Below are 12,531 nucleotides of genomic sequence, written 5' to 3'. Positions count from 1 at the left end.
GTCGATTATGTAACACAGTGGAAGACCCTTGGGAGGGTTGCGAGGGGTTGGACTCCACCCGCCCCATTTTTGTTGGAAAAAAAATATTTTGCGCAATTATTTGGTATAAAATTGGTAAATTAACATGTAGTTTGGAACTTCCCTTTTCTGAAATCCTTCTGGACCCAACTCTATTTTCAAAATCTCTTGGTCCACTGTGTGAGATATACCTAACTTAAAAATTATTTCGAATTTCGAATATAGACATTAGAAATTACGAGAACTAACAGTATATTTGATTGGCTATGTGTCCATGTTAAGTCATGCTATAGCTGCAAAGAACATTCTACATCAGTTTTAAACAACATATAGAACATTCGAGATTACCTTTATGTAAGTTATAGAACATTCAGGATTATGCTTATGTAAGTTATAGAACATTCAGGATTACCTTTATGTAATTTATAGAACATTCAGGATTCTCTTTTTGTAAGATGTACCTTCAAATTAACATATGAATGGCACATGTAAATTGCACACTTTTTTGGAAGAGAGTTCATATGCCAATGAGTATTTATTCATTTAAACTGAAATAACCCCACCCTCTTAAAACAATACATGAATTCACACTCGTGATTCTGCTCCGACTGACCACTGACCCCGATAACCTTTTAACGTAAAAAAAAACAATGTAATTTTACATTGTGACATCATTAATCTTAAAGTTGAAGGGAAATAAGAGGCGTCCACACTTGTATAAATTATACATATTTTAACAAGTGGATAAAAATATTAAACAAGATCATTCAATTTAAATTGCATTAATGCCTACTAATTTACGTTGAAGACAAATATATTAGACAAAAAGTAAGGCGAACAGTACACTTATTCACATGAAAACGTCGGAGTAGGGAAATGTAGAGAAAGGAACAGATATGGCGAAACACACCATCATGTGACCTCCACACAAATAGTAAATACTTACACAGACTACCAAAAGGTATTCAACAAATGTACACACCACCAAGAAAGCTCTGAAAGGCCCCAACAATAAAAGCAATACAATCCATGGTAACAGAAAGATGACACATCCTCAAAGTAAACTATTTATAGATTATTTCAAATAACGAAAACGAAGATACACTAATGACCAACATCTGAATGTGGACAGGCGCATGTCTGCAATGAGGTTAATCTAATATCAAAAGTCCTTAACCACCGCCCCTTTATTATTAGGTCAAAAATGAACTGGAGCAACAAACAAACACACCGAAATATTTATTCAGTAAAACATTCTATTCTCACTATGGAATCATATAGACACAATGAGATATCAACTTTAAGTCTTAATAGTGAAGGTACAGTACCACTAGTTTCAAAATGATTCATGACTAATTTCTGTTGGAAGGTAAACCAGTAAAAATAGTTCCATACCTGAGTCGGAAGGGTACATTGATGTAACAGAGTCCCTTCTGAAGTATAGAAATGTATCTCATTTTGGCACTGAAGATTTGAAAGTCGTGTAAATCCACCTAAGGCTACAATTTTACCACAGTTTGACCATTCCATTTTTAAACCTGAAACAAATATAGGACTAGTTTTTTACTCAGAGTGAATATCATTTAATAATAACGTACATACATGTAAATACGTTCGTCGTTCATTCAATGTGTGCTCTGCAAACCTTCTCAAAGTTTTCTTATTTAAGCGGACAATGTTTGAAAAAAAGCTAGTGCGGACTATCATAATTGTACAAACAAGCATGATTTAGAAAAATGATATATTGTATTTTTTTGTATGTTTTAACTTTTCGCTTCGTTTGTTTTTGTTCCACATAATACATATTCATTGGTGCAAAGAATACAATTTGATATGGAATATAAATACCCCTACCCGTTAGGAATGTATGTACAATGTGAGGACAAGGATCATCAGGACCAGACATGAGGTATACTGAACCATGCCGGAAACAAACAGCTAATGTATGGGTCTCCTCTACAAACATAAAATGGTATAATATATCATCATGATTGTATAACTGTTTGCTGAAACATTCAACGTACTACCGGGTATTAAGTCAGCAATCACTTTGACACTACTTTACATGCATTAAATATCATTAGTAAATGGGATATTGTACAATAGTAACCTACACAAATAACTGATCCTCAACATCAAAACCATCTCATTTATTCTTCATACCGTTTCCGCCTTTCGTTGACGATCTGGAATGGGACTCTTGCATTTTCAAAGGTAGACGAAACTGCCCTTACTAATACATGAATATCTATGCTCTATATATACGGAGTTCTTGATTTTAAACTTAATTTCATTGGGGTGTATTTGTTTTTTTTTTAATCTCTAATCTACTTTTCCTAAAGAGAATTCTTTAGTTTTATTTAAGACAAAGTATACATCTTGACGACGCAACTATTTTTTCATTACGTTGAACACCTCAGTCGATTACAGTTTGAATGGTTGGTACTCATTGACCATCATTCTCTCCATATTTGTCAGTGTCAATAATTGCCTAATTTCATCAAGCGGTAATTTTCCTTGTTTCACCTCTCACCTTTTGAAGATAGAGATTGTCTACTTGATGACGTATTTCCGTCTGTTTCATCCATGTTGAACTTTTCGGATGACCATGCCATAGTTCCGATCTCCATACCTGCATACACCGATATTTGACTGAGCATAACACCTGCAGAACTCATCAGAATAATCTGGCCATCAGATGTACCAAACATAACCTGGAAAGGTTAAATATTAGTTACAATTATTCTTGAAAGAGAATTACCATGTAAAAACCAGTGATATAAGCAGCACATGGCAAATTTTATCTCATAAACTCGTTTTGTTCTGAAGTAATGTTAAACTCGATATTTATTCAGAAAGAACAGGGATGTTTCTGTATCAAAAGTGGATGATTCATAATATAAATTATCTTCAATAAATTTAAATAACATCTATTAACTTAAATAAAAAAAAACATTAAGGAGTTATTTCTCTTCATTTTAGAGATTTCGGTGCTTTCTATATAATATTCTTTAAACTTACCATTCCTGTAGATTACAAATCAGTATTCATTTTTTAGAAAACAAGAGTATGTAATCACTAATGGAAGTAAGATTTTGCACCTACCACCCTCTGCATGGGCCTCCCATCATTACCGTCTTAGAAGTATCAGACAATATGCAGAAAAAATACTACTTTAAGTTCTTTGAAATGTGAAGAACCATTAACTTTTTCAGATATTGTCTAGTAATTTTAAGGCGGTAATGATCTTTGACTGGGAAACTAAATAGGATTGTGTATGAGATTCATAAGGAGGTAGACCTAGGGTAAGGGACACAACCTTTACAAATCATCGGAACGTTTGTATTCAGCATTTTACTTCAATGTCATGAAATATTGCTGTTCGGACGTTAAACCCCAACAATCAATCAATCATTAATGTAAACATCAAAGTATCTTTGACTGATTTCATTCTGTGTCAAATGAAAGCTTGATCTCCTTTGGTGAAATTGAATATGATACAAACACTGACTGCATGAGTTATGTCCCTTACCCTAGGTCTACCTCCTTAAATTATATGGCAATGACCATTTAGTGTCAATGTAAATTAAGGTCAAAATACTTATTACTATTTCTAACATTGAATTGTCTTTTTCTCCCGTTTACATAAACTATGCTAACCACGCAGTCTTGTTAAATACTTTTTTTTTGTAATAGCAAATATGGTACAGCTGATACTGCAAAAACATGATAATGATATGACATAACAGTCAAACGAAAATTGGAAGTTTTGCTTTTGTTGGTAGTATTATCAAACCAGGACAACGCAGTCCATTCAAAACTCATGCACAACGTAAACGCAATCGTTGTATACAACTACTTTGTCAGCATATAAGGTAGCCCCTTTCAAAAATTAAATATCCTAAACATGAATTGCAGTAGATACGGCTAATTGTGTTTGACAAATAAAAAAAAAAAACAATGGACAAATTCATGTTTTATGTTTTATTTTATAAACATAATCCTCACATGTGATGTGACTAAAACTGGGATCATCAATTAATTAAATTATTGCCATGTTTCAACGTACCAACCGACATTCCTATTCAATAATTACAGTCATTTAACTGCAATAATGAGGTCGATGATGAATCGTTTGTTTCATAAAATATTATTTTAATGTTAATGTTTTATTCAATATTTCTTTCACTGAGAACTTCTGATTTCATCAGACATTAGTAGTATAATCGATTATATTTGCTAAAATTGCACGTTGTTAATCATTTTGAATTTGCAATGCAATACTGTAAACCAGTAAACCAGGAATATTTTGCAATTGTTTGCAGTTTCTGTTATCAATCTACTTTAGCCTAGTTTTGAGCTCGCAATCTTTTCTAAAATTATATAACAATGTTCTTCAAAAAAATGTTAAAGAAAGTTTTTTTTTGCATTAAACTCTTAATGTGAAAAAAGTGAGAAAATGCCGCAAAAAAAAATAACAGTATTGATTAACCTCCATCGCATTAAAAATCTACCAGCTCTAGATACGCAACCCATTTAAGTACACATATGAACCGCCACAAAATCGATTTAACAAAATTTACATGGATAATCAAACTATTTCTCACATTCTTTTTAACAAATACGACCGAATCACAACAATATTCGTCCTAATGTAGAGACAATTTTGTCCAGTTTCAAAACAGGCGGTAACTGTAGAATTGTACATACATGTACAACCAACTTCTAAGGTTCGTTTGAAAATGATTTACCATACAGGCACACAATCAATTTACACTAATTGCTACCCACTGAAAGTTAATGCATACTGAGCAATCAAACATGAATAAGACCCAATGTAATTATTAATTATAAAATTTAGATGGCAAATTAAATACAAACACCAACATGTTTTCAATGTTTTCAATTGATTATTCAATATTTTTAGTTAATTGTCTGCACTTTCTTCCCCCCTTTTTTTTTGGTTTAAAATAGTGCCCCCATACTTTTTTTTTTTAATTTCTACACCCTCCAAGGGCAAATTTTCGTAATTTCACACAAAATTGACCAACTGCAAAAATCCTATTATGTATACTCAATGACTCGACTCTAATCTGCCAGTCTTAAATACAGTAAATGGCTTATGCATTATACATACTATTTCAAGGTACCAGTCTTAATTTACATTTTTTATTAACCATCTATTCAACATTCAGTAACACCATAATTCCTTTCTTCACGAACAAATATTTTACAAATTAAATATTAAACAATGCTAAAGGTGCTAAGATTAACTGATTGTGTTTATCGTCCGTTGGCAAATAGTTAATGCATTTCAGAACTGACCCTGCTTTGCACTAGTCCGATACACTTAGCTGCCGGATTTTGTTATGTAAGCTCAAAGAATCAACAGCTCGTAGAAAGAAATGCCATCCACTCAGACAAATATATATAACTCTGAATCCGAGCCGACCAGTTGTCCCCCTTAATGAGGTAGACCTAGGGTAAGGGACACAACTCTTATAGATTATTGGAATGTTTGTATTCAGCATTTTACATCAATATCATGTAAGTATCAAAGTAACTTGGCCTAATTTCATTCTGTTTCAAATGAAAGCTTGATAAGCTTTGTTGAAATTGAATATGGTACAAACATATCACTGTTTTCAAGAGTTATGTCTTGGCATAGAGGCAGTGACTACTAGCCAGTCTTATAGTCTTCGGTGTAACTTGGTTCGGATCGAACGGACGGCCTCCCCATCGAAGCAAGTACGCTACCCTGAATTCACTAAGGCAGTTGAAGATTTAGAACTTTCAAGTCATCTCGATTTGTGTATTGCAAATTAAACTGATCCGCTTATAAGATAAGAAAACGTTATATTATCGATTTAGGCGGTGACTTGTTAATTAAGAGATCAGTTTATACAAATGTTTAAGTAGACGAGATGCAAATCGTTTTGTATCTAACTTTGTCAACAAACCCGGATGTTAATTACTCCATTTAGTTTCTGCAGATCAGAAAATGTAGGTTATTTAATGCATCGTTTTGAATTTCAGAGACTAGAATTAATTTGTTTGAATACCAACGCGCGAAATCATTAACAATGTTTCAAACACTGTTCAAGAAGGCTAATTATTGAAATATGTTTACACAAACTGAAATTATGATGGAAGTAATTGACTTTTTTGTTTGTATGGAGCTGCAAAGGATGTTCCGAGCACTAATCAAATGGAGACTTTTTGCTTTTTGTCCTTGATGTTTATAATGGGAGAAGGAATGAAGTATAAGTTTTTTGTAAGAATCAGGCAAAGTAGGAAAAATCAGAAACATGCATGTTCATAACACACAGACCTAACAATATAATTTCACTTTAGAATGCTTAAATACCATTATCTGATTTATTCATCACTGGATTTGCTCAGATATTTCAATATATTTTTGAGAAAAAAGTTGTTTGTCTTTTTCGTTGATTCTGATGGTGCTAATAGTCAAATTGAGCTTTCAAAATGGTTGATGGTTTCATACCATGTTTCATCAACTTTAATTTTTACAGAGACTGATACTTTACAGCAACACCATTCGTTGTAGTTTCCACTCTATACAATTTTCAAACGGTCTCAACGCTCGCTTTCGATTCATTTTTATGATTTATTAATTTTGACTATTTTTCTTTTATGATTGATCGAGCAAAAAATAAAATTAAGACATACATTTTTATATTTGGCGTAGGACTGAAATAATATTGTGTAAATTTTCTTCTTTTTAAAAAAGTATAAGAGCATTCGTTTTAATAAATAACGAAATGAAAAAAAGAAGTTTTATTTATTTTATTATATTTACACTAACTTTTTTTGTCGTCATACTTTTTTTTAATTAAGAACTGACCTAGTAACTTAGTAATATAAATAGTTATAAAGAAACATTGAAGTTTGAAAATCATCTGTTTGTACAAGAATGAACTACAAACTTTTTATCCTCAGAGCATACCAAGCAAAAAAGAATTGTTATAGCATTTTAAAACCATTCTTAAGTGTAAGCATCATCTTTCAACGTCAGGCAGATACATACTAGTAAGTCAATCTTTTTAAAATATTGTCACACATACAATATTGTCACACATAAAATACTGTCAACATTAAGTTTCAAAATAGTTAATTTACTCAGGTTTATTGATTGTAAATCATAAATATTTGTAAAGTTTTGAATGGATAAAATTACAATTTAAGTGCAACAAAAATCAACCCGATCTCCTTCAATATCATAACTATATGACATGCGACAGTGACAAAAGAATCATTCATCTTTAGAATAAAAATTTTTATAGCTTACGAATCTGCGATTTCTTTCTCAGACTTGATAGACATGACTACATTTACCTAATAATACAGGGAGGTGGCAATGTTTAACACGTGTGCTTATATTGTTTTAAGTTGCAAGTATCATCTTATTAAGTCCATTAAAAAGGAAAGAAGGAAGAAACAAAATTATTGGTGTATATTATCTATAGGTTATTTCACATTTGAGAATGCATTGTAAGTGTCAATATCGTACTGACTTCATCACCGTTTTCGGTGTCAGTCCCTGTCAGAATCAGGCAGTAGGTGAAACATGGTATGAATAAACTCATCATTTTGATAGTGTAATTCGGCTATTTGTTCCATCAGAATCAAGGACCATTGGATTACAATTTCATTGAACTGCACTGAAAATGAACATTTCAAGGACAGGTAACTCTGTCAAAAATCTTATTTTTCTAAGATTCAATTGAACAATTTCTGAGCAAATCCAATGATGCAGAGATCAAATAATGGTATTTTTTAATAGTGAAAACATCTTTCGGTGATATCTTAATGTCAGACCGGTGGGGTTTAGACATGCATGTTTCTGATTTTTCCTTACAAACACTTACACTTAATATTGACTTGTACAAGATTCTTGCATTGTACATTTGACTGTACAATACAGTTCTTGCATGAGGTAAACTGCCATATCATTTCATGCCCTGATGGATAATACTAGAAAATCGGGAACAAGGTGTTATTTGTTGGTAAATCACATTTAAATTATCAAAAATGCGGAGTAAATTTCACAGTATGAACTTCGGTTGATAATTACTTAATATTCTACAAATCATATAAGAAAGGGGGATATTGCAATGGGTAATGCAGCATTGCGTATGGAGGAAGGGAGAAAGCTTGGATGATACGTGGTGTAAATTATCAGTTAAGGTATTTTCTAATAAGACGTCTTCATATCGTCAAACAGTATATGTTGGTACAACCCCACTTTTCGCACCTGCCCACTGTCTATTTTCTTTCGTTGTCGCTTCGAGACAAAACACTCATTTGAAAACGTTTATGCGATGATTGAACGGCTGAGAGGTTACCTAATTGAAACCAATTATATAAATGCACACATTTAACAAATACGATGACCTAAATATAAAAGTTTACTCCAAGTTATTTTGGCTACGCTTAGGGAAATCATTGTCACAAAAAATACGGTATTTGTCATGTAAAAAAAGAAATAATGCATGGATAGATCTGTACTCATTTTAACATAGGTTTGGCATTTCTGTCGCTCGGTGTTAAATAATCGAATATAAATGCCGTACCAATGTAAAAATGAGTACAAATCTTCCCTCTCCATGAATTATTTCTTAATCAAGAGAGCATTGCAGTTGTACCTATATGTACAACTGTAAAATGAAGGATGAAAACTGTCTAACCCCCCTTTGGACTTTTTCGTTTTTTGTTTGTTTGAGAGAAATTGTGGTTTACCAAGATTCAAAAAAACAATTATTTGATATGACATAACTCGGCACGTGTTTGGTAAAATAATTTATGTATGTCATAGTTTTCACCAAAAAAAGCGCCGAGGTTTACCCCGGAAATAACACGTCAATGATTACATAGTTTTAGAAATCCTTTAACTGTTACATTAAGGATTCCAAGTCTCGAAATAGACTAGCAAGAAACTTCCTGTATATCAGATGAAAATTAACAAAAAATGATGGCACGTTGCGACTTACTATCAAATACGTTCGCATATTCGCAAGTGTGAAAAAAATTACCAAAATCATTTACCATTGTACACTTTTTCTGCACGTAGAAAGTGTCGTATTTATTCAAATCTTCATATAATGCATTATATTGTCGCAATTTTATATTATTTTATTACAATATGCAGTCATGTGCCTTGTGTTATGTTGTACAGAAATTAAATTTCATGCAAATGTTACTTTAGACATGCTCCATATGTAAATATTAATTCTGATACTTTATACAAGTATGTCTTTCCATATTGGCGAAAGGCAAGATAACTACTTTACATAAACAATAAGGCATGCACATTTCGTCATGTGACTGCGTTGTTTCACGAAAATTGTTCCTAGTCTACCATGCAAAAGCATGAAAATTTCTAATTTACAGAGTGTTGGGTTCAGTATTAAAAGCAAGACATCTTTTTGTACAAAATATACTGATAAAAATGACAAATATTTCTCTCTACATGACAAAAGTGTTAAGAAAAAAAACATTAATAGAAGATTATACATTGTTATACAGTATTTCGAGATCCCGGATGTAAACAATAAAATGCAGATCGTTCTTCGGTTTTCTACACGTTCTACATCGGAAATTCCAGTAAGAACAATGCAACTAGAACGAGACTCATATACCTTATTTTAAAAAATACTAAAGAAGATTCCAATCCATAGAGATCAGGTTTCATAGAATAGAACATAAAACATATTTAGTATAAAATAAAACGATTTCTTTGTGTTTTTTTTTCTGCCGTCGAGAAACTTAAACAAATGACACGCACATTAAGATCAGATGGTGATTCATTGTAATGAAAAGTATTATAGCCTGACGTCACCACTCAGACAAAACATAAAACGGAATTCACGTGTCTGCAACTTACTTAAGGAAATCATCAGTTATTTATTGTCTTTGTTATATATGGCATTATACAATGTATGTTATATGTTTAAATCAGTCTGCTCAGTTCATGAAAACACATTACGTAACATTGCATGTCCTTGGTTAATTTGGTAAATTCAATTTATCAACTAGCATCGGTAGTTTCATGTACCTAATTGGGTATATTCCCATAATATTCACATGTTTGCACTTATTTCGTGATGCAATCGTGTACATGTCATGCCTGGGTACGATATTTACAAAAAACAAACAAAACAAACAAAACAAAACAAAACAAAACAAAAACAAAAACAACAACAAAAAAAACAACAAAAAACAAAAATCAAGATTTTACCTTTTGATCATCTGGAGTCCAAATACCACACGTTACATTTGAATCATTAAGGTTCAGCATATAAGACCAATACCGCTGTCCCGCAACCGATCCCACCAGCACAAAGCCATCACAATAACAGATCAAAGCCATTCTTCCATCATGAGACCAGGCAAAGTCTGTAACCTAAAATATAAAGTTACAATACACATGAGGTGTAAACCTTCTTTTTTTATGAGTATTGTTGTTGGTAAGTTAGTCTTACGGATGAGGTAATGTGAACGATGATCAATTTTTAAATCTGAGCTGGAGAATTATTTCTTATCAATAAACTGTAAGTAAACTGTAAAGGTGCTTACTTTCATGTGTATCACATTTAGTGATTAATCGAATCGGCGTCATTCGTTCGTAAATTCTCATATTACATATTTAAAACCATCGTTGGGTCACAACCTCGTAAGACTTGAAACATGTGCCTTCTTTGGCTTTTTTTAGAATTATACCAGTATATACGGTACCAGTTTATTCAATCTGATGTATATAAGTTTCCATTTTACCTCCAATTAACAAGCACACAACAATGCAACTTTCACTTTCCTGAGCGCATGCCAATATCAGTATCCCCCAGCAAATCTTTCTCTGCCTGTATCGAAGCACAGTCTTTATCCTTGTTCTCGTTTAACCCAACAGTGTGTTCTAAGGAAATGGCGTTGGATCACACTTCCAACAAGGGTGGTAATTGGTTTTTCATTTATTATCATTTTACGACGAATTTCAAATTAATTGTTAGGCAAAATTTATTCAGGCATTTCACTTATTTTTAAACCACAGAAGGATAAGAAGTAAACAATAGTACATTGTTTAACTATATAATTCTAAGACAAAACAACATTAAAGTCATTACAAGTGGATTTTGCGGGAGACATCTAACTAAAATGTGACCGTACAATACAAGATATGCACATTTTAATTCGTAGATACCTGTTTTGTGGATAAGGGAAGAAACACAAGTTCATGGATTCTTGATTTCGTGGTTTTGAGGTTTTCAGTACACGCATCAATGGGATTCTCTTTTTTGTTGGGAACCCAGTTTCGTGGTTTGACCAACCGAAGAAAACAACGAAAATTTTACCAAGAACAATAGTACTTTCACAGTAATACAGAAGAATTCGCAATATTGATGGTCATAGACGTACAGTACAGTAAAACATGTTTAAACACCGAAAAATAAAACAAACTGTCTAAAAAAGAAAAATGTCTTTTCATATTTAAAAATAAAAACCTGTCTAAACCGGACCAAGTTCAACGTCTAAATGTGTTGTAAATTAGACAGGTTTCACTGCATATGATATTTTATATTTTTAAAACGCAGTAGAAATTTGGTCGGAACATTATGAATTTATGAATACTGTACAGATAACAGAATGTCCTTATCATGTATAATTTAACGACTAGACAATATCATTCAGCTAAACTAGAAATCAAATCAGACCATCTTCTTCGAGAACAAATATGTATATTTTCTACAAAATATGTAGATTGAATATACAAAATGTCAAGATAAGTCAAGGCGGCGACGGCATTGTTGGAAACATTCTTAATTGCAATCATAAATCGCCGCCCTTGGTTAATCTTGTTTACAAATAAACTTGATTGAATTTAAATCCAAAGATCTTGATAAGGTTTGAAAACAAACTTTTGGTACTTATACGTGTGTATCATTACTAGAAATGTAATTTTAATGTTGATATATTCTTATGTTGGTCTTTAAAATATAGTTTTGAAAATGGAAGTATTGACACGACAGTGATGTCGCTTGAATAAATAAGTTTTCCTAGAAAGATTTGCATTGATTTGATGTTATTATTTAAGTACATTTGTTAAGCATTGAAGACAGGCAAACGAGCTGAATATATTGATATAAAATGAACACGCATATAGATAGTTTACGTCAATAGATATAAAACAGAAACATTAAAGGCATCGACATTCATTTAATTCTTAAACATACTTAAAGTTTAATTTTGAAAATATTCGAAATACTGATAATGTCATACCGTATGTAGGAATCCATAAATAAAAGAAAGCAATTTGCAATTTCAAATGAGAACATAAGAGAAAATAACAAATAAAGTCAGTCAATGTCCAAGCAACATAAACAAAAATAAAAAAACAAAACAAAACAAAACAATACAATACAAACAAACAAACAAAACAGAATTTAACGCCTGCAACATTGAAATGTTAGATTTGTCTTTGTCACAGTGCTGGTGTAA

The 12,531-nt window shown here is 32.0% G+C and overlaps 1 protein-coding gene across 4 annotated transcripts in view; it reads right to left on the bottom strand.

The window, feature by feature from the left end:
• Positions 1-12,531, bottom strand: part of LOC148613295 (tubby-related protein 4-like) — a 74,341-nt gene that overhangs the window by 14,544 nt on the left and 47,266 nt on the right. For all 4 annotated transcript variants that reach the window (XM_088586614.1, XM_088586616.1, XM_088586615.1 and 1 more), the window contains 4 exons: positions 10,277-10,441; positions 2,552-2,732; positions 1,873-1,974; positions 1,414-1,556 (listed from right to left, as the gene is read on the bottom strand). In XM_088586614.1, the coding sequence (XP_088442740.1) occupies positions 1,414-1,556; positions 1,873-1,974; positions 2,552-2,732; positions 10,277-10,441 (591 nt within the window). The remainder of the gene's footprint in view (positions 1-1,413; positions 1,557-1,872; positions 1,975-2,551; positions 2,733-10,276; positions 10,442-12,531) is intronic.

Source organism: Perna viridis, chromosome 6, assembly GCF_037379345.1.
Source record: "Perna viridis isolate PV_CMFRI_1.1 ecotype Kerala chromosome 6, ASM3737934v1, whole genome shotgun sequence".
NCBI classification, from domain to species: Eukaryota; Metazoa; Mollusca; class Bivalvia; order Mytilida; family Mytilidae; genus Perna; species Perna viridis.
The sequence above is the reverse complement of the archived record's forward strand: the minus strand, read 5'-3'. Positions and strand labels throughout refer to the sequence as shown.